Here is a 23529-nt window from a genome sequence, read left to right as displayed (position 1 = left end):
GTATATGTTGTCTCAGTTTTATACTTTTTATTATTTTTCCTTGTTCTGGTGCTTTTCATGAAAGCATTTATGTGTGGATGATGAAAAAACAGGTGTGTGGATATGCCCTTTCAAATGTCACAAGTATCCCATGCAGAGGATGAAAGGAACAACAGAAGAGAAGCCTCCTTGGGTGCTAAAAGACTGTACTATAGTTACACTGACACAGGGGACCAATGGGTAAAAGCTACATGCGTATCACAAGAATTTTCTAATGTCTTGAACAATCCAGAAATGGAGTAAGCATCCTCATAAAGGGATGTTTTCTGTCACTGGAGGTATTCTGGTGGACTGTAAAAGGACACTTAATTTTAGGCTAATAAAGAATATATTTGAACATACAATGAGAAGGGATTGGGTTAGGTTACTTCCGAGACCCCTTCCAGTCCTCAACTGTGTGTTTCTGAGTCCAAATGCCATAGATTGAAAGTGCCTTTAAACCACTTCAGGGGCATGCCTCTGAGTATCAGTTTTTCTGCTTGCTATGTTCAGTTCAAATGTGTACTACAGTTCAAAATCACACAGCATTTTTCTGGGAAAATGTCCTCTGCTGGGTAGTATTTTGAAGGTATTACTTGCCTAACTTGATCTGCATCATGAACACAAAGCTGGATGGGCTGGTATTTATTAAGTGCCTACCAAGTACTCCCCAACTACATTGAGCGCTAGAGCTAAAACAACTCAGGGCAAGTGCAGTCTTTGACCACCCAGAGCTTATGGTCCAGTGGAGCATGAAAAACTTACCAGAAGTCTATGGGAAAATCAAAGATGCAACAGAAGCATGTGGTGGGAAGCATTGATCTAGATGGGGCAGGAGAGGCTTCTTACTCCTGCAGAAGGCGCGATTCAGAAGGCAGGCATGATGAAGGCTGCTGGGGGAGGACCATCCAACATCCAGTGAGCCTAGCTTGCATGTGGTGTTGAGAGTTTCCCTGCCAGGTCCCTGCAGGGCTTTCTGACGTAGCTAGCTCCCTTCTCTTCTAGAGCAATCCTTTACTTAAGGTTTAAGTAAAGTAGAGGGTAAAATTCTGCTCTGTCTTATCTGTACCATTTTCCTGTTTCATACAGTTGTGAGTCAATTTGACTGAGATTTCATCACTCCTTCAGTAGCTCTTTCTCCTCTGTACCCTCAAATATCTCCTCTGAACAAAAATCAGTAGGTCTTTTATTTGACTGTGCGGTCCATTCTGATTGCTGAATGAATTAATTTTCTTACCTAAGTCTTCAGATGTAGACACTGAATTCCTTACCTTTGTATTTTAATTATTCATTATGTGCACAATTATTTTCCTTCAGTTTCCATTTCTTAGTTCAGTTTCTGTCCCACAGAAGCTGTAATTATAACTGACTTTCTGGCCAAATCCAACAGCTTCTTAATAGTTCTCAGACTTTCCCAATTTACATTTGTTACCTCCTTTTTACTCTAAAAATCTTTTATTATCTTTTCATAGCACTGTTTTCTCCTGATTGTCCTATTTCCTCTGTTCACCCCTCTGTCTTCTTTTCTGATTTTGCTCTTGAATATATTCCAGTTAGGAGTAAACACTAAACAGCTATAAGCTCTGGCACTAAGGTCTCCAGATCTACTTGAGTGTACCATCCTCTGAAAATCAGCTGAGGCCTTCTTCTACAGACAGAGCAGGGAGTATCTGGAAAGGATATGAAGAAGAGTGAACATTAAGAAAGGTTTCTCTTTAGAACAGAAAAGGAAGACTGCTCAGTAGCACTGGGGACTTCTCATAATTTTTAACCATGCTAAAATTGGTAGATGAGATTGAGCCAGGCTTGGAAGTTTTGCATTGCAAAGGATTCAAGAATGATGTGAGGGGGCTGGGGATTTAGCTCAGCGGCAAAAGCGCCTGCCTGGCAAGCGCAAGGTCGTGAGTTCGGTTCCTGGTACCGGAAAAAAAAAAAAAAGAATGATGTGAGATACTAGTTGAAACATCCATACTGAGTAGGAAGGGAAGAGGAAGACCTTTTGAGAGACTCATAGGTTAGGAAGAAAGAATGGCAAGTGGTGTCTGGAGGACTCATTTAGGTCTGATATTAACATTCTGAGAGTAGAGGGCGTGAAACAGAGATGGATAGAAGACTGAAGTTAGAGAGAACATCATCAGTTTGGTTCAAGGAATGAAAAATTCTGTGTTGTGTTGTTCAGAGGACTGCGTCAGTGGGTTGCTAACTTGGAGCTGAGGGTTAAGGCTGTTGGAATACAGAGGATCAAGCAAAGCTCCAGGCTGAGAGGTTGGTCAGTCATCGTCAGGGTTGTCGGAATCACTTAGAATCAGGTAGCTGTTTGGCTAGTCCTGTGAGTTCTGCCACAGTTCAACCAAAATGCAGCAGTCCGTGCTTTACAGTTCCTCTTCATCCCAATTTGGTAGATGAGCTCGTCTTAGTCCACAGCATTCGCTGTTTGAGCTTTCTAAACATTTCCAATGGGTCAGTTCTCCACGCTTGGACACAGTGATTCTTTGTGCCATCAGATGAAACTGTAAATTCCAGATGGCCATGTAAGGCGTTTTGTCATTTGGGCTATAATACCAAGTATCCTGAAACAGCCCATGTACTGATAACTGTGTGTGAGTCCTGCACTTATCAGGCCATTCTCCTGACCGTACATCAGATAAGTTTGTGTGTGTGTGTGTGTGTGTGTGTCTACACATGCTGATCCCTCAGCCTGGAATACCTGTCCTCTAAGAGGCGAGTTCAGTTCTTTCCCCTGTAGTTCAGCTTGAGATGCCCTGTGGTGAACACAACCCTGTCGCCCACCTCAGCTGCCTAATCTGATCCTCTGATGCTCTCTCCCTAAGAATTACTTCAGCATTTATACACTCATTTGTTGATACAGCATCAAGTATTTGCTTTTATACAACAAATTAAAAAGAATTAGGAACTTTAAAATATGCATCACCTACAAAACTACTATGAATGAACATGCAGTATTCCTATGGCAGTCTGTGAAACTTACGTTTGTAGCTTAGTCTTGAAGAAATGAAGGGCTACGTTGTAGGCAGTGTTTCTGCCATCCCTGGGGATCCTTGGGACGCAAGGGCCATGTGTAAGATCGTAGGAATAACTGAGATATTTCCCTTACAAATTATGTGCTTGGTGCACCCTTCGATTTTGAAGGTGTTCAGTTCTTTTAAAATCACTGTTTTGCCTTAGAACTCTTCTTAAGTTGTCAGTGGTGCACTTGCATATGGAACAAAACTAAAAACATGCACTTTTTTAAGAATGAAAACTTTCAGATAACCCCCCTACCCCCAGTGCAGTGCTGGAAACAGAATTAGGCTTCCACCAGACTTGTTGAAAAAATAAGATATTAAATTGACACTATATTTTACTGAAATGTAGGCTAAACCTCTCCTATCTCATATACAGTGGTTCACGAACTCAGTTCTCTCCAAGATTCTGGCCACAAACCAAACTGGACGAGAACTGAATCAGATTTCCCTGTAAAGTCAACATTGGACCTAACCACTGAATTTGATTCAATACTCATCCAATTTTGTTTGGGACCAAAATTGTGAAAAGAATTTTAAGTTCAAGAACTGAGAAACCATTATATTTACTTTAAAGAGACAGGTAAACAGGACATATTTTATTGGTTCATTTTAGATATACATAACAGTCATATTCATCATAGAGAACTTGTATCTGTGCATAATATAACTTGTTTTTTTTCACATTCCATTATCCTCCCTTCAGCCCCTCCTCCCCTCCCCATTTATAAAGCTGTGTTTCCATGTTTTCCTTCTTTTCTCATTTTTTTACTTTTCCCTTCTTTCTTTTCCCCCCTCCCCCCTTGTTCCCCTCCCCATTTGAACATTTTAAAAGGAAATATTTTAAGGTAAAGAAATATCAAAATTATTTCTTTTCTTTTTTTTTTTTTGTATCAGGAACCGAACTCACGACCTGGCGCTTGCTGGGTAGGCGCTGTGCCGCTGAGCTACATCCCTGGCCCTCAAGATTATTTCTGCTCCTTAGTATCACCTCAAAGGTGAAGAAACCTTTGTTTTAAGCAATACCCCACACAACTGCTTTGTTAAGAGCCACGCAGACATTTCTCCCTACTCCTTCATCAGTGCATATCACACTTTCCTTAGTACCAAGGTCCGACTTCCTCCTTTTAACCCCAAAACTGCATGCTCTTAAAAACCTGACAAATTCCAGCTCAGTTGAGACAGCACATCGAACGTGATTATTTATCTTACTCATTAGCCTGAGGAACCAAGTCTTGTCTACAAATGTGTGGGGGTTTTTTGTTGTTGTTTATAGATGTTAGTTTTAAAAACTAAAGTTGACCAATTAATTTGTACATTATTTGCATATACTCTATGTGTGTATGTGTGTGTATACTGCCAGCAGTATACGTCTTGCAGTCTTAGAATTTAAGAATCTAAAGGGAAGGACTGTACCAGCTATAAATGCAATAAATGACATAGACTACCAACATGAACTTGTACAGCCTGTGGGCTATGCGAATAATTGGAAACCATGCCTCCACGTGTTACCAGCCACTCTGGTTCACACATTCAGGCTTCTTTGCTTAGATTCATTCACTCGCCACCGACTAAATCAAAGGAGGCCATATATTTTAATAAGAAAAAAGGGTTTATTCAGAGCTAGTGCTGAGGAGGTGAAGGGACCCATTGGCATGGTCTCACTCTCTCACCTTGTAGAGGTGGGTGGCGTCTTTTATAGTGAGGTGCAGAGGGAGGGGAGCAGAGACCCAAGGCAGATCTTCATACTCGCTGTATCATGTCCAGCTGAGAGGTGCAGATGGACAGACAACACAGGCAGATCTCCACACTTGCCTTAGCACTTCCAGACATCTTTGATTCGTTCTTTCTTGTGTGAAGGAACCTGGGCTCCAACTCCTGAGGCATCTGCATATTCTGTCACTTCTCAGGGGAGGAAGTACAGTAATATATTGGTTCTCAAACACTTGTGTTCACGACCAATTCAGTTTGCAAACAGAAATATTTTTGGCAGAATTTTGCTTCTGTGCCTGAGCTGTGCATTAGGTAATGAACACGACCACAGCCATCTTCCCCAGAATAGTGGAACAGTTAAGTTTGTGAACACAAGTACTGCTGCCGCATTGGTTATGTGCTCAGCAGGGAGAAGTTTGGAGAAATTCCTTATTTTTAAGAGAAAAAAATCTTAACCTTTAAAGTGCCATTTTGCAGTGCCAGTTACATACTTGAGTACTTTCATAAGGAGTGAATGATACTTCTTTGACTTCATCTCTTTTTTAAGTTACTCTTGACTTTAAAATTTATTCCACTGCTTCTAACTTAAAGCTGATGTATGAAACATTGGAATTAGATGGTTAAGCCCATGGCAGATTTCTCCAGAGGTACCACCAGTCTTTCCACTAAGAGTAAGAGGAAAAGCCATTTTTAAAACAGGTCAGGTAACAGTAGAAATATGCAAAAATGCAGCTTTTAAAATAACTTTTTCATTTATTCATTCCTTTAACAAACATTCACGAGGCACCTGTTAAATGCAAGCACTCATCTAGGTGTTAGGGGTTCATCTGTGAAGGAGAAAATAATCCCTGCCAACATTATTCTTGGAGGTGACAATAAATGAGAAAATAATATTGTAAGGTAATAAGAGCTTCAGAGAAGGAGCCAAGAAGGGGGAGAAAGAGAGCCAAGGGGAGAGTGGTGACCGTTTCTTATAGGATGGGCAGAGTTTTTATGGAGGAGGTGACACGAGCAAAGTCTTGAGGGTGAGAGGGAAGGAGTCCTGTGGAGAAGGGTGGAGAGGGAAGTTCAGAACCCGGAGCTGGTAACATACTTGACATAGGTGAGAGTGAACAAACAAGGAGATCCGAGTGGCTGAGGCAGAGTGAAAGTGAGCAGCTTGGAGAGCTCCCAAAGCGTTTGGTGACCTGGGCATTAAAGCACATTGCATGGATTTGGCTTTGTCTAATTGTGATAGGGAGCTCTCGAAGGGTTCTGAGTGGCGTTGTGGCATGATATGGCTTTCTTTTTTTACTAGTACATGTTTGTGATATATAATGAATATCATCACCCTGGGGAGTCGATCCATGTACATATCACATCATAGTTATTTTTTCCTCAACTCCTACTCTGCTTCCCACTCATTATCTAGGTCCCCTTCATAGTTGCAAAAGGTTTGTCTCCCTGTTTTCTGTTATCTGTCTTTTAGTTTGCTCTGAAAATTATGTATATGTGGTGTTTCTCACCTAAGAGAAACCATGTGATATTTGAGCTTGTGTGTCTGATTTGATTCAGTAAGCATTGTGGTCTCAAGTTGCATACATTTTCCTATGAGTTACTCAGGTTTATCTTTCTGTTTACTATGCACTCTTGCAGTCTTTAATCTTGTTCCTGGAGGTTCCAGTTAGCTCTCTGGTGCACAAAAGGAAAGGGAAGAAAAGGAAAAGAGAAAAGAAAAACAAAAGGAAAACTAGTCGATCTTCAGAGAGGGAGCGGTTTACTCTGCTGGGTGTGTTGGCAGAATTTACTGCTGTGAGGACTTTATACTCTAAGTCTATCCTGTATGGCTTGATTTAGCCATAGTGTTTTAATATATCCATTTTTATTTTTTCTTCTTTTAAGACTCTAAATATGGTGGGCAGTTGTCCCCATCCAGCAGCCCACAGGCAGCTGGGTGGGCTGGCTGACCGTTTTATTAAGTCCTTTATCTATGTTTTGCTTAATTGATGAGTCTCTTATTTCAGATTGATTTTGGTTTCAGGGTGTATGTCTTCCTCTTTCTTCCAATTACCTGTGTTTTTGTTGAATTATTTAGTAGCTCTGAATGAGGCTCCTCCTCTGTTCAGCCAGATGGTCCCTGCCAAGTTGATCTTTCTTTATGGCAAAGTAGTACTCCACTGTGTGTAAGTATCACACTTTCTTTATTCATTCATCTGTTGCTGTGTATGTAAGCCGCTGTAACGGCAAAATCAGGTTGTATTCCACAAGAAACCAAAAGACTCTATTGAGAACAAACAGAGTTTATTGAGGCTAGCCACCCTTCATCCCTCACTTGCAAGTCAGGGAATGGGGCATGGGCCTGCCTTTGTTCCCACCATATATACATTTTTGGTTTCCATGGTAACAGATTGGCATGTTGTAGCCCTGGCCACAAGTTGTTTTCCTTGTGCCATGTAACTGGGTCAGGCTCCGGTCATGAGCCCAACCACAATGATATATACTTTCTGTACTCTGTTCTGTATGTCTCCCTTTAGATAACCATACATTTCCTTTATGGTTACAATGTTTATCTAGGGTCAGGGAAAGGATGAAACAACCCAGGCAGGGTCATAGGTGGTTATGTGGGCCCAGGTGTTTTTTATCTTTGGAGAAGCATTCCAGGGCTAAGTCAGGACTGCAAAGTTAACTGTTTACAACCCCTTTGGGTTGTTTCTCAAGACACATTTTGAGACTTGCATTAAGACTAGAATTATTCTATCTTAAAATGATGTGCTAAGAGTCACCATCCCCTACACCACTTTTAAGAGTTAACTATTACAAGTTGAGTTGCTATAAACATGAATATACATGTGTCTCTGTGATATCTTTAACTCTTTCAGAAAGATGTCTGGAAGAGGAATACCTGCGTTGAATGGAATTTTTAAATTTAGTGTTTGAGGCATCCCCATACTGATGTTTCTAGTGGCTGTACTACTTTACATTCCCACCAATAATGTAGAAGGGTTCATTTTTCCCATAGTCTTGCCAGCATTTGTTATTATTTAATTTCTTGGTGATAGCCATTCTTTCTGGAGTAAATTAGAATCTCAGTATTAATGTGCATTTTTCTAGTGGCCAGAGATATTAAACATTTTTTTTCATGTACTTATTGGCTATTTGTATTTCTTTTTCTGAGAACTGTCTATACATTTCAGTTCATTTTTTAATTAGGTCTTTTACCAAGGACAGTCTAATTTTTTTGAGTTCTCTATATATTCTGGATGTTAATCCTCTGTCTGAGGTATCCAGGCCAGGATACCTGTGGGCCTTTTGTTTTGGGCTGTTTATAAAGGGCATCAAGAGCCCTACCCCTTACCTGCAATTTGTCATAATCTGATTGGTTTCCCAGGCTGTCAAAGACAGATTCCAGGCTCCAAGATCCCCGACCCTCTGCACCATCATCTATGTGCACATTTATAAGTGAGCTTGTCAGAATCTTATCTTTAGAATTTATGGGTTGGGCTGGGAATTTAGCTCAGCAGCACAGCACCTGCCTGGCAAGCGCAAGGTTGTGAGTTCGATTCCTGGTACCAGAAAAAAAAAAAAACAAAAAAACAAAAAAGAATGGGTTTATTAAAAAGGACCTCATATATAAGGTTGATTTAGCAATTAAGTAAGAGGCTGGTGTACTAATTAGTGGCTAGAGTGGAAATACATATGCATGTGTGTGTTTTTATACACTAAATATGAGCTTTCTTTTAAGTGGCTGCCTCTTGTCTCTTGCATTTTATTCCAGATGGGTGAGGGGAGGCTATCTTGATTTTGAGCACCTGGCTTCCCTTGTGCTCTGCCTGTCTGTCCTCTTGTCCTGTTAATTGCTTTCTCCAGTGAACCTTTAACTCTCTTTGGTCAGGATTAGCCTGAAAGCCCAATGATGCCTTTCCTATTTATCGACCTCTTTCCCCTACAAAACTTTTCAATTTCTTGTAATTAAATTGACTGTTGGTTCTTTGTGTTATCTCTTGTGCAACTGGGGTTCTGTTTAGAAAGTCCTTGCCTATGCCCAAATCTCCAAGAGTTCTACCTATTTCATCTTTCAGCAGATTGTTTCTTTTTTAATATCTAAGTCTTTGATTCATTTTTGTTTGATTTTAGTTCATAATGAGAGATACAGGTCTAGATTCAATCTTCTACATATGGGTAATCAGTTTTCCCTGAACTGTTTGTTGAAGAGGTTGGTTATCTTTCTTCCAGTATATGTTTTCGGTCCCTTTGTTAAAGAAAAAATAGCTGAATTGCCTAGGGTTGTTTCTGCATCCTCTGTTCTGTCCCATTGATCCACTTGTCATTTTTTGTGCCAGTACCATGCAATTTTTATCACTATAGCTTTATAATATAGCTTGAAATCTGAGATTGTGATGCCTCTTGCTTTGCTTTTTTCTCAGGATTGCTTTTGCTATTCTGGGTCTCTTCTGGCTCTATATGAATTTTAGAATTGTTTTTTCTAGTTCTTTGAAGGATGCTGTTGGTATATTGATTGGGATTTCATTAAATCTATAAATCAGTTTTAGCAATATGGCCATTTTGACAATATTAATTCTGCCTATCCAGGAACAGGGGATGCCTTTCTGCTTTCTGATGTTCCCTTTGATCTCCTTTCTCAAAGTAGAACAAGTTTTGTTGTAGAGGTCTTTCACTTCCTTGGTTAAGTTAATATGTAGGTATTTAATTTTCTTGAATTTATTGTGAATAGTATTGTTTTCTTGATTTTTTTCTTAGTGTATTCATTGTTGGTGTGCAAAACTGCTTTTGTTTTGTTTTGGTTTTTTGTCTTTTTTGGGACAGGGTCTCGCTATGCAGTTCAGGCTGGTCTTGGATTCACTTTGTAGCCCAGGCTGGCCTTGAACTCGCAACGATCCTCCTGCCTCAGCCTCCCAAGTGCTGGGATTACAGGTATGTGCCACCATGCCTGGTGCTTTTGATTTTTATGTGTTGATTTTGTGTCATATATTACTGACTTTATTAGTGCTAAAAGTCTTTCAGAGGAATTTTTTGGTCTTCTATATAGGATCGTGTTATCTATGAATAAGGAGAGTTTGATCTCATCCTTTCCACTAATACCCCTTTTTTTCCTTTCTCTAGCCTGATTCCTCTGGCTAAAGTTTCTAGTATTCTGTTGAACAAGAATGGACAGCCTTGTCTTGTTCCTAATTATAGAAGGAAAGTTTTCATTTCTTCACCATTTAGTATGATGTTAGCACTAGGTTTGTCATAAATGGCTTTTATTAGGTTGAGATAAGGTCCTTCTATGCCTATTTTCTTCAGAATTTGTATCATAAATGGATGTTTGGATTTGATCAAAAGCATATCTACATCTAATGAGATGATTATATGTTTTTTTTCCTTGTTTCTGTTTATGTGATGTGTTATATTTAATGATTTGCATATATTGAACCATCCTTGAATCCTTGGGCAACTTAGTCATAATGTGTATGATGTTTTTGATGATTTGTTGTATTGTGTTTACCATTATCTTGTTGACAACTTTTGAATCTATGTTCATTTAAAGGATTGGCCTATAGTTTTGCTTTCTGGTAAGTCCAGATCTATTTTTAGTATCAGTGTATTGCTAACTTCCAGAAATGCCTTTAGGAGTATTCTTTCACTTTTGATTTTGTTAGAATTTAAGGAGTATTGATGTTAGATCTTCCCTAAAGTTCTTATAGAATTCAGTGGTAAGAACATTGGGCTCTGGACTTTTTTTAGTTGTGAAGTTTTTTATTATTGCCTTAACTATATTGCCTATTAATAACTTCTTGGTTCAGTTTTGATAATTCACATACATCTAGAAATCTGTTCACTTCTTCCAGATTCCAGTTTATTGGAGTACAGGTTTATAAAATAGTTACTTAAAATCCTCTGGATTTTGGAGTGTTTCCATTTTATTTTGCCTTTTTCCTAATTGTATTGATAGGGGTTTTTTCTTTCCTTCTTTCGGTAAGATTGGCTAATGATATGTCTAATTATTTGTCTATTTTGTTTATACTTTTGAACAATCAGCTCTTCCAGTCATTGATATTCTTTTTTAATTTCAATGTCATTAATTTCCATTCTATCTTTATATTTTTTCCTTGTACTAGTTTTAGGTATTTATTTTTTTCTACGGCCTTGAGCTATATCATTAGGTCATTCATTTGGGATCACTCTGTTTTTCTGATACAAGCATTCACATTTATAAACTTCCTTCTTAGAACTGTTATCATTGTGTTCCATAGTTTCAGGAATGTTTTAATGGATATTATTGTTTGAGTCTAGGAAGTGTTTGTTTTTTTCTTTGATTTCCTCTGTGATCCTTGGTTATTGCTTAATCTCCATGTGTTTACATAATTTCTGTGGTTTATCTTGCTGTTGATTTGTAATTTCATTGTGCTATGATCTGACAGTATGCCTGGGATTATTTTGATTCTTTTGTACTTATTTAAGCAAGCTTTATAGCCTCATCTATGATCTATTTTGGAGAAAGTTCCATGTGCTGCTAAGAATGTGTTTTCTGTGGTTGTTAGGAAGAACACTCTATAGATATCTATTAAGTCCATTTGTTCTAAGGTATGGTTCAAGTCTGATAGTTTTTGTTGATTTTTTTGTCTAATTGATCTATTTGTGAAAGTGGAGTGCTGAGGTCCTCCACTATGACTGTGTTAATGTTTACCTGGCCTCTTTTGTCCAGCACTGTTTGTTTTATGAAGTAGGGTACACCAGTGTTCAGTACATATGTATTCACCATTGTTATCTCTTCCTGTTAATTTGTTCCCTTTACCAGTATGTAGTGACCTTCTTTGTCTCTTCTGATCACTTTTGTCCATACTTTGTCTAAAAGTATGATAGCTATTCCTGCTTGTTTTTGAGCTCTGGTTGCATGGAATATTCTTTTCATCATTTGATTTTTTTAATCTGTGCACTTTTTTAACTGGTAAGTGTGTTTCTTGTATGCAGCATACCATTGGATTGTTTTTAATCCATTCTGATGACATGACTTTCATTTTAAGGTTCCCTCATTCTGCGGTGGGAGGCTGTTCCAGAAAACCTGTCAGGAAATTATTGTGACTTGGACTGAGATGGTAACAGTAGAGGTGAAGGGAAGGAGTCAGATTCTGAGTACATTTTGGAAAGAGTCAAAAAGATTTCCTCACGTTGTATGCAGAGGAGATAGGGGTTCGATTAACATTCCAAAGCTTTCCTCCTGAAGATCTGAAAGAAAGGAGTCATCACTGTCTTGAGTTGGAAGACTGTGTGCACAGAAAGCACAGGGGAAAGTAGGTTTGTGTGGAGAATACAAATCAGAGGTTTAAACGTAATACAAATCACTTTGTAATGTGAGATCACTCAAGATTTCAGAGTAGTTTGTCTGCCTCCCACATTTGCCTTCCCAATGCCGTGAATTTACTCAAACTCTTACTAAACTCTTGCTGTTGAGTTAAACATTGTGAATGATTTCAGATCAGTAACCGCCTCAATTTTTCTAAACCTATATTTTGCCTAATATATAATGGGAGGTTCCTTCCAGCAGTAGTAATTTCAGAAAACTGTAGTTACTCAGGCTCTGGTTCGCATTCATATGCAATTCCTAGTGGCATGGAAACTAATAAAATGCAGTATTTTTGTTTAAAATAAAATATCCGGGTTTCAAGATTTCAATTACTAATGCACTGAACAAGTTATCTAAAGGTTAAATAATCTTGAGCCAGGTACGGTGGTGCACACCTGTAATCCCAGCACTTGGGAGGCTGAGGAGGGGGATCACCATGAGGTCAATGCCAACCTGGGATAGATAGTGAATCAAGACCAGTTTGAACTATATAGAAAGACTCTGTCTCAAAAAGAAAAAAAATGACCTTTATATACACCTTGTGAACACCTGTTAGAATATGTATCTGGTCCAATAATGTAATGACATATTTATACTGTATGTGAAACTAAAAAAATGTTTGCTATGGCTGTTTAAACCTCACAGTTTCATCAAAAATGGAAAAGTAAAAGAATATTAGTTCTTGGTAGCAAATTAGATTCTTAGGAGAGAAATATTCTAACCCTAAATAAGGCTACTGTCATCTTAATGGGTCTTTTTTCTGTTGTTCTGAAGAGAGTGGAGCTAGCCTCAGAATTTGCAGTTTCCAACACATTTTTTGCCAGAAATTCAGATTTACCTGGAAGGCTTTGGGGCCAAATGATAGATTTGGAAACATCCAAGCAGATAGAGGATCATGATGAAGTCTACACAGAAGGTGAGAGAATGCATTATTAGCTGTGATGTTAAAAGTTCTTAAAGTATTACATAGTATAGAATGGAAGCTTGTCTTACTCTTGTTCTTAATTTTTGTTTCTGCTGTTCTGAAGGTAATTTACTCTGAAGTTAACTCCATTATTACGTGTAAGCATATATTTCAAGCGCATTTTTGTGGGAGTCGGTGGTCTCTCAGTGGTCCCCGGGAGAAAACAGCGAGAGGATTTAGAGAATAAAGACAAGAGACAATAGCCAGGGTCAGGTGGAGTTACCTCTTGCCTGATGAGCAGGAGGGCTGACTTCAACAGTAGGGGCTTTTATTTTTTACAATTGCAAAGTAGTATCATGAGAGATAATGTTGCTTAGCGACTAAGGACTGTAATTGTCCAAGCAGGATACCTTTTTCAATACTGAGGTAGCTTGACTGCCTGAGGCACTGTGGCTCTGTCCACCCTCACACGTATGACCAACAACCAACTCCAGCAGCTCCCAACACATTTTGTTTCCTAAACACAGTGAGAAGCATCTATCCACCTCGCTCCTAGATACACATGCCCCCTTGCTCCTCTCCAGCCACACTGGCTTCATTGCTATTTCTCCAGCACTCTGGACACACCTACTTCAGGGCCTTTGCACGTGCTTTCCCTCTGCATGGAATAATATCCTTTATATATCCATTTGGCTCACTCCCTCCCACCCTTCCTCTGCTCATGTATCTTCTCAGTGAGGCATTCTTTGACTACCCAGTTTAAAACTACAACACCCTCCTTTCGTTTCTGTACTCCACCTCTCCTTTCCCTGCTTTGTTTTTCTCATTTTTTTTTCTCTCTGTCTCAGAATGTAAGCTTCAGTTTTATTTTTTCCATTTTGTTCCTTGCTATACTCCCCACATCTAGAATAGTACTTGACACATGATAGGTGCTCAAGTAATATTCATTGAAAAAAATGAGGACAGTGAACAAATAAATTGAAATAATTAAAAGATGTTTTTGTTTTATTGGCAGCTCAGGAATTAGTTGATGACTGGTTAGGCACCAAACTTAAGCAAGAATTAGCAAGTGATGGAGAAGAAGATGCTGAAAACTCTGTGTCAAGTGTTGGTCCTAGGCCTGAAGCCAGTAGCCACTGGAAATATGACAAGTTTGATGGTAAGACCTTACCTGAGTGTTCAAGCTTTATCATCTAGCAAATGAGCCTAAGGTTTTAAAAATTGTTTTGGATAATAAATGATATATTATTTGACTTTTGTGTATTTTATTTAGTTTTATTATGAGCTTTAGTTTTTCTTCGTTTGATATAATTCCTTACACTATATCCTTGACAAAGTTACTATGTTTTAAACATCAGAATAATTCTGTTATTTGTAATTTTGCTTATGATGATAATAACAGTTAAAAGTACCTCTTGCCCATGAATCATTGGGTGATTATTTACTTTGATGTAGACTACATTGAAACATTAATTTATCATTTTATATTTTTTAAATGATTCATATCTTTATTATCACTTATATGGAAGGTTATTACTTTTCTAATACTTTTCTCCTACTTTTCTACAAAGCTAGGGTCAGACAGGTTAAGTAGCTAACTTGTGAAGGCTCCATAAATGCACTCAAGGGTCTGAGGTTTTTTCTCTGAGCATCGCTGTAGCCTGGTGATAGTAGAGGCAGCTCCCATGCATGACTTAAACACCCTTAATGAAGACACCTAGCAGCATTCCCCTCATTCAAGACTACAGAATCTGTCCCCAGCTAAGCATTCACATAATCATGAGCTCTGAAAGTTAGAAGAAACCTTTAAGATTACATAGTCTAATACATTTTCCTCCCAGATAGACATTCATCTATAGTGTCCTTAAAATGTGGTAATGGGTGTTCTGCCTAACACCACCTAGGACAGGGACCCTGCCTCAGACAAGAGCCTGCTTAGCTATTGTGAAGTTCTAAGCCCCATAGAATTCTCCCTCAAAAGAATTAGGATTTTGACATCAGTAACTTTTTACCCTTTGGTGCAACAGAAAATATGACCAACCCCTCTCTCTCTCGCAAGATTAGTCTTTTTACTTTGGGGGAATTTTAATCATATCTAACCAATCATATTCTTTAATATTCCCAGACTAAATAGTACCAGTACTATCAACAGTTCTTTATGTCATGGTATTTCTAGACCTTACCATCTTGGTTGCTGCCTTCTGGACATTTTTAATTTACTAGTTCTGTTATTAAAATAGAATGTTTTAATACTTCATGTTTGTTCTGAAGCAAACCTGTGGGATATAGTGACATTGTTACTGCCTTTGATAGAATGCTAATAAGTAGATCTACCCATATCCCTTTATTTGGATTTCTGGTTATCATCTAGTATCCTATCAAGCCTCAGTCATCTTATCCTGGTAGAAAAATGTTTTAAATGGTCAAAATATTGAACAAAATACTTTGTTAAAAATAATATTTACAAAAAATACTAACATGTTATTGTATAAGTACACATAGAAAAAAGCACTTAACAAAATCTAACATGTACTTCTGAAAAAAAACTTCTCAAGAATTCCTTGAAAAAAACCACTTACATAAAAAACATATGTTATATATAAAACAAATGTCAAAATGAATGTAAACCTACTTTATCACAAATACATTAAATGTAAGTGGATTTAAGCACTCCAGTTCAAAGGCAGAGATTGGCAGAAAGGATTAAAATACATGGGGCCAGGGATATAGCTCAGTGGCATAGCACTTGCCTGGCAATTGTAAGGTGGTAAGTTTGATTCCTGGTACACCCCCCCATATATATACATGTATATATGATATAACTATATGTTATCTGAAAGAGACACTTTAGACTTAAGATACAGATAAGTTGAAAGTTAAAAGATGGATGTTAGATGTATTGGTACATGCTTGTAATCTCAGCACAAGCTAAACTAGAAAGATTATGGCAAGTTTGAGGCACTTTCCAAAGGAAAGAGAGAGAGAGAGAGAGAGAGAAAGGGAAAGGGACAGGGAAAAGGGACAGGGAAAGGGAAAGGGAAAGGGAAAGGAAGAGAGAATGGATAAAAGGTATACTATGAAAATAGTAACCAAAAGAGAACTGAAGTAGCTCTGCTAATACCAGAAAAAAGTAGACCTTCATGCAAAAAATTGTCAGTAGAGACAAAAAAAGTAAATTTTATAATAGTAAAGAGGCCAATCTGTCGAGAAAGCAGCAATTAAAAATGTATGTAATAGGAAACAATTATTTAAGAAATAACAAAAATTAGAATAATTGCTTTTGACCAATAGAGTATTAAATGAAGGTTTATTATTAGTTTGAATATGATACTTCCCATTAGAAATGTATAGATTGCATTTGCTTGAATTTGGTTTTTGAAATGTGACATTAATATATTATCAGTATATATTAACATCCATAAATTGATGAAGCAAACACTGACAAAAATTGAGGGAAGAAATACACAATTCAGTGTCAATAAATGGGGACTTCAATACCTCACTGTCAATAATACATAAAATAAAAAAAAGTCGACAAGGAAGATGTTCAGTAGCATTAGTCATTAAAGAAAGGTAAATTACGTGTAGTGTGAGTTGCCACTACAGTGTCTGTTTAAACAGCTTGAAGTTAAAAGACTGGTCATGCCAAGTATTGATAAGGAAGTGGAGGAACTGGAACACTACATTGCTGATGACAAAATGTGAAATTGTGTAACCACTTTGGACAACAGTTTAATGGTTTCTTTAAAAATTAAGCATATATGTATCATATAATCCACCCATTGCACTTCTAGGTATTTTCCCAGCAGAAAATCTATGTTCATACAGACGTTATGATAATCTTATTTTTACTATCCCAAATCTGAAAACAACCCAAATGTCCATCAACATGTGAAAAATAACTAAATTATGGTATATTCATACAGTGGAATACTGTGCTACTCAAAAACCAATAAACTACCAATTCTCACAAATGCATAAATCTCAAAATGATTGTGCTGAGTGAAAGAAGCCATATCAAAAAGAGTACATGAGTGTAGTTTAATCTATATAAAGTTCTAGACAGTGCAGACTAATCTAGAGCGACAGAAAGCTGTTCTGTACTTTCTGAAGTACAGAAGGTCTGAGGAGGAGTCAGGAAGAGAACACACATCAAAATGAGGACACTTTTTGGGTTGATACATCTGTTCATTATCTTGATTGTGGGGATGGCTTTGCTAGCATTTGCATGTGTCAAAATTTATTATAGGCTTTAACATTTGTAATTTATTTTACATCAGGTGTACAGTAAAGCCTTACTAGTAGAGTTCTAAAGTTTGTTTAGGCTGAAGTTACGTCTTTTAGATTTGGCTATGAAGAAGTTGCTAGGAACGTGGGTGAGAGCATTTCTTGATGAGTAGAGCTTTTTCCTCTTAGCTGAAAGTAATTGCTGAGGGCTGTATCCCTCCAACTGGCCTTATCACTTACTATTTACCAAATACAACTTTGTTTTCAGTGTTGTTTATGAAAACACAAATATTATGCTAAGATTAATTTTTTAATCCCCCCACCTTTTTTATGGTTTCTTCCAGATTTATGTGGCTATTTGGAGGAAGAAGAGGAAAGTACCACTGTTCAAAAATTTGTAGACCATCTGCTCCATAAAAAAGTGGTGGATTCTGGGATGTTGGAAGATCTTGGAATGAAGGAAAACCAAGACAAGAAGCAGCAGAAGGATCCTCGTCTTACCATGGAGATGAGACATAAGCAGGTGGGAGGGAAAAACAAAATTAAAATGGATAACAGGAAGCAGTCTTTGTGTAACACATTTAATAAGCTTAAATAAAGATTTAGGCTTTATTATGAAAAAGGGTGCCATCTGTGATTTGGTTAGAAAGAACAAAAATAAAATATAAGAGCTTCAGATGAAAAATAATTCTCATAAACTGAGGATAGGAAACAATTTATTGAAGAAATAACCAAAATTAGAATAACTGATTTTGACCAATAGAGTGTTAAATGGAGATTTATTAGTTTGAGTGTGATACTTCCTATTAGAAATATGTAGGTTGCTTTGCTTGAGTTTGCTTGAGTTTGAAATGTGACATTAATATATTATCATGAATATTCTGGTGAATATTATAAGGATAATTCTTTTTAGACAACTGAAATCCAGTCATTTTGTGATTATAATTTGAAAAGGAAGACAGATCTGAATTAAATCTAGTTCATCTGTTTTGAATTAGAGACATGTAGGAACTTTTCTTTCTCTAAAGGGAATAATAGTAGGTAATAGGGGAAAAGAGTGTCTCAACACTCTGAAGGAGCTTCAGGAAGTGACCCAGTCTTTGGCACCTATCCATGACTAACACAGAACTGGAATTAGGATCTGTGTATGTGTGCTGTCTTCTTATAATTCTGAATTTCTGGCTGCCAAATTTGAAAACTTTACCCTTGAAGGTATGGCTGATCAGTGCTGGGGATGTGGGAGAAAGGGGGCAGAAATATGATGCGGTTTGGTTGTGTGACAAGGGAGCAGAGGAGGTGGTAATTGTCTAGGTCGCTTCTCACCACTAGAGGGTAAAGTTAAGTGAAACAGGAGTGAAAAGGCCATTTCCTTCATTCATAGCTAGTCCAGCCTTTAAAGGATTAATAGGTTTTGGGGGAAAAATGAATATGCTTATTTAGAAATATCGGCGAACTTCATGTTTTTGATTTTCAAGTATAGTCCAGAATCACTAACATATTTAAATAATACTAGAAATGAATAAAGAGTGGTGGTGTTCCTGAAGGCAACAAATCACCGTTACATTCTTTACAGCATAGTCTCCCCCCAAAATTTCTATTTTTTCTTAAGTTATAATTAGAATGCAGACAGCCTAAGTTAAAAAAAAAAACAAAAAAACAGTTCTTGGACACCTTGGACAATCTTATGGGTGAGAAATCATTTCTAAATAAGAATCTAAAACTTGGGATCTGGCCCACTAGACTCAACTTTTCCATGATTCAGATCCTCCCCAGATTGTTTCATCTGCCTTGGTGTAAAACTTCTTACTGGCTTCACCAGGAAGCAGATAATTTCCCCCTATCCTACCAACACACAGTGGAGCTCTAGGCAATGATATTTTAAAGTGGTTGTATTCTGAGCTTCCAGATGTGTTCTGAGGTTTTGCTTACCCTTTCTGCTTGAAAGATTACATCTCACCCTATATTCCAAGGTTAAAGAAAACCGCTTAAGACGTGAGAAAGAGCTAGAGTGCCGAAGAATGGAAAAGATCTTGAAAAAATCGGCTTTCTTGGAGGCTCAGTATCTGGTGCAAGAAGAGAAGAAAAGGAAGGCTCTGGAGGCCAAGAAAGAGAAGGAGGAGATTCAGAGGGAGATGATAAAGCTGCGGAGGGAAATACTTGAGAGGAGGCGCACCGTGGCAGAAGCGTGGGAAACGTAAGCCAACACGCAAAGCAGTGTGGAGTTTGAGCAGTCATTTTGGAAGTGCTCTAAAGTTTGTAAAATGTAGACATTGCAGTAACAAAACACAAACGAGAAATCATCTGCGATTCTACCAATTTAACAAATTAATTTTATTTTTCCATGTTTGTTCCTGGTATTAACTCCTTTACATACTTCATTACAACCATAAAATACATTGAAGTTGTTATTCTGCTATAATTAACACACTGCCTGGAGCCCTGAGACTTGCTACTTCATTGAATTCCTATAGCGTAATTTACAAAATGACCTCCTATGCATTTGAGAATCATTTTGGCTACTTTAGATTTTTCAGCAGTATTTCTGTGTGTATCCTTAAGCCTATAGCTTTTTTATTTTTTGAATTACATTCTTAGGATAAGTTCTTAGATTTGCGATTACTGAGTTAAATAGTATAGCTCTTTTAATGAATTGAAACATTGCCAAATTGCTTTAAAAATAGGCCGTACTGTACTTATTTACTGCATTGCTGGCAGTGGGCCAATTTCCCACACTCCGCTCATTATTGGAGATTATATCGCTTTCAATATTTTTACACTTTTAATAGGCATTATATTGATTATTTGGCATTTCTTTTGTTGGATAGTATCTTTAAGGTTGAACATGTTTTCTTATGCCTTCCTGCTACAGTTCAGTAATTGTGCCTTGTCTTACTGTGAATTGCTCATGCTTTATTTTCTGATAATCATAGAGCAAGTTATTATTGCCTTTTTGCCACTGACAAAGGAAAAATATCTGACATAAAAGGAAAATGAAAATAGTGCTTACAGGATGTAGTACTATTATCCATCCTTATGCAGAAAATGAGCTTCGTAAGTGAAATAACTAATGTATTTATTCTGAGAAATGATGGCACCGATGCATGAACTGTAAAAGTCTTGGAACAACGCAACTAAAGTGTCTGAATATACTCTTCCTGAGAAGCGAGAAAGACCTGTTAGATAATCCTTCCACCCCCATCAGCCTGCACAGCCTTTCTCCCCTGTGTTCTTGATTGCTCTCATTCTACCCAATTTAAAACGGCTCAGCAGTGGACATGTGCTTCACTCCTTCAAGTGCCAGTCTCAGGCCTCCTCCAGATGCTGTTCCTCTCAGAAAGCAATCACCAGTGTTTCACTGAGTTCTTCTAGGGTCAACCTTGCTTTTCAAATTGCTCCCAAGCCCTAGAAAAACTAGGCTGACCTAAAATAAATTGTGAAAACAAGTAGCAGTTGATGGTAGCAGTATGCTGTGTTCACAGCGGGCACTCAGCTCAGTTCACTGACCAGTCATTTCTTATAAAGTTGGGATCTTGCCCATGGTTACAGTGTGAAAGGTAATGGGCTCTGCTTCTAGGTGGATGAGCTGATTTAAACTTCCCCATTAGCAATTTGGCAATAAATAACAAACAAGAGCCCAGAAACGGTATTATCCCTTGGCCTAAGAATTCTGGTCTTAAGAAAACAGCCCTAAGAAAATGATCAGAAGTCCAAACAAAAGTTTATGTACAAAGATAATTAAAGTAAAAGACATTATAATAGACAGTGCTATAAAATTAGTAATTTAAAAGCCAATAAATTTTTGTTGTTGATAGGGCTTTATAACTTCTAAGCTGGCTGAATCTCCCGTATTGCATACTTTGAAAGTGTTTCCCTCAAGATGCTTATTAATTACAAAGGGAAAAATACCAGAGAACTTACCTTAACAAGGTGAAAAGGGCTAGCATTACCAGTAATAAGATAACATTGAGTGCCCTCTGTACCCTATATGAGAATGAATGCGACCGTGTCTGTAATCAGGCATCCATCTCGGTTTGAATTTTCTCTACTGTAAAACGAAGTTCCAGGACTTCGCTGGAACTAGGTGACTAGGTGACTAGGTGACTTCGCTGTTTTCACAGCTGGTTTGTGGCCAGAGAATGAATCTTGATTCCTGACTAGGTGCTGTCATTACCACATCATTAACAGTACAGTGAGTCCCTGACTTACCAATAATTCCATTCTGGAAGAACATTCAAAAGTGAGATTCATCGGAAAGTCCGACACAGGCTTGTACGCGTTGTATACAATGTAAAGCATTAAAAATACAAATGTACACACGCATAAAAATGCAGGAAGTCCCCAACCATACTGTACTGCTGTACACTATCACACAGGACAGCAAGCACACAACAGCACAGTTGGTTCAGTGTCCGGCAGACACCTGAGCTACTGCCATGGTTTGTTCACACCTGCAAATGTTGGTAATGCGAGCTTGGTTGGTATCTGTGAAAGTTCACAACTCAGATGCTTGTAAGTCGGAGGCTTACTGTATATACTTCACACACATACCTATTTGGTTAGCCGTACTGCAGTGAGAAGGTGGCAGCTGTGAGCCTAGGGCCGTGGTGAGGAAGACAGTTTAGCAAGAAAGAGGATGGGTAGGAACAGGAGCAACAGAATGATTGAGAGATTCTGGTTACTTGCTTAAAGTCTTTTCTTGGTCATTAAGTTCTTATTTTTCCTCTTTTGACTACTTTAGAGTTACTCTAGATTCCACTCTTTCCTTGATAACACTTGATTCTTTTGTTTTTCTTTGTAGAAACCTTGTGATAAGAATCTCACTCCTTTCTCACTTGAGCATCCTTTTTACTTCCTTAAGAAGAGAGAAAACTTAAATCTACTTTAGAGAATATGTAATAGTATTAATTCTCAAATTTTAATCAAAGTATAGCTCAGTGTTAAATTTTAAAAATACTTTACTGAAATATCTATAGTACTTTCTATTTGTCAAAGTACTTTTTAACAATTTTATTTTGTATAACCTATAGCTATAAAAGAATAAACTATGACTCCTCCCCCTCAAAAAACACATAGTTTTAGAGCCAGATCTAAATATCTGTGTCTTTTAAAGGAAAATTCAGTGTACATTTCACTACAATAGATTGTAATTACTCATTATTAAATCTATTACATATTTATTTTGAAATTGTTATTAATAGAGAGAAGAAAAAGCAAGAAGAAAACCTGCAAAAGAATCCAGATAAAGGCATGCTTCCAAGTGCTCATATTCTTCTGGATGAAGAAAAAGTGGCAAAAGAAAGAAAAACTAAACTGAGAGAGTTACTAATCCAAACTTTCAAGGAAGATCACCAGGTAGGTATTACAGTGTCTCTTTATTCAGCAGTCTGTAGTGTAAATAGAAAGAAGCTCATCAGAGGTGAGATGAACACTAAGCTCATGAGTGTCTCATCCTAAATAACAAAATTGCCCTACCTTTTGTTATGTGGTGCCCGGCTAACCTGGGACACAGGCCGGTACACCAGTCCCTGTTCTGGGGCTCTTCTTTCTATACTGCTTGTACTACGGAGAATCCTGAGTGAATCCTGGGGAATGAAAGGATAAATGTAGGGCTTCTTCCTCAGTTACCTCCTTCAGAATAGCATTGAACTACTTAGGTATCCTTCTGGCAATTTTTGAAAGCTTGGCTTCTACTTTGACCAAACTTCTACTTTGGTCCATTGTATCTGGGTTGTTCAGACGGTTTGAGAACAAATTACTTGCCTTTCGGTAGCTTCTGAGCAATGATACACCTATATCTGTGCTTCTCGTTCTATTGGTCTACATGTTTTTAATTTTACCTTTTCTTCTTTTCACTTTTGATTACTGTAAAAATACCTGATCAATTTTATATTGATGAAGGAAGGGCAACTGGTAACAATCTGAATTGGGGGCTAACATTTCATGCAAAATGAATTACTTGAAAGATTTGTACATGAGATGGTTGGATGAGAGAGGAAAAATGCAGCACGTATATTTTCCGTCCCCTAGAACAACCACACTAGGGCCTTAGGCCTTGCTGAAATTCAGTGAGAGTTAATAGAATAAACATGTGAATGAATGGATTTAATAAGAGGAAAGAGAGTATTAGGATGGTATTGAGGGAGCTTGGTAAATGTGGGGATAGACTTCTAAGGGCCCTGGAAGTCAATAATAGGAATTTGAATATGATATGGATACCTAAGATATGCAGAAAAATTAAGGTAGTGAAAGTGGTTTAAAAAAAGAAACATTTGAAGGTAGCATCTGGAACTAATGGGCAGAAGTCATAATTATTCAAATAG

At 37.7% G+C, this 23529-nt stretch overlaps 1 protein-coding gene across 1 annotated transcript in view; it reads left to right on the top strand.

The window, feature by feature from the left end:
• Kiaa1407 (KIAA1407 ortholog) overlaps positions 1 to 23529 on the top strand; it is a 77988-nt gene that overhangs the window by 2706 nt on the left and 51753 nt on the right. Inside the window, exons 3-7 of the mRNA XM_005386409.2 lie at positions 12853 to 12994; positions 13998 to 14141; positions 17554 to 17732; positions 19180 to 19403; positions 22408 to 22561. Of these exons, the coding sequence (XP_005386466.1) occupies positions 12853 to 12994; positions 13998 to 14141; positions 17554 to 17732; positions 19180 to 19403; positions 22408 to 22561 (843 nt within the window). The remainder of the gene's footprint in view (positions 1 to 12852; positions 12995 to 13997; positions 14142 to 17553; positions 17733 to 19179; positions 19404 to 22407; positions 22562 to 23529) is intronic.

Source organism: Chinchilla lanigera, unplaced genomic scaffold (genome assembly GCF_000276665.1).
Source record: "Chinchilla lanigera isolate Chin_1 unplaced genomic scaffold, ChiLan1.0 scaffold00026, whole genome shotgun sequence".
Lineage (NCBI taxonomy): Eukaryota > Metazoa > Chordata > Mammalia > Rodentia > Chinchillidae > Chinchilla > Chinchilla lanigera.
The sequence above is the reverse complement of the archived record's forward strand: the minus strand, read 5'-3'. Positions and strand labels throughout refer to the sequence as shown.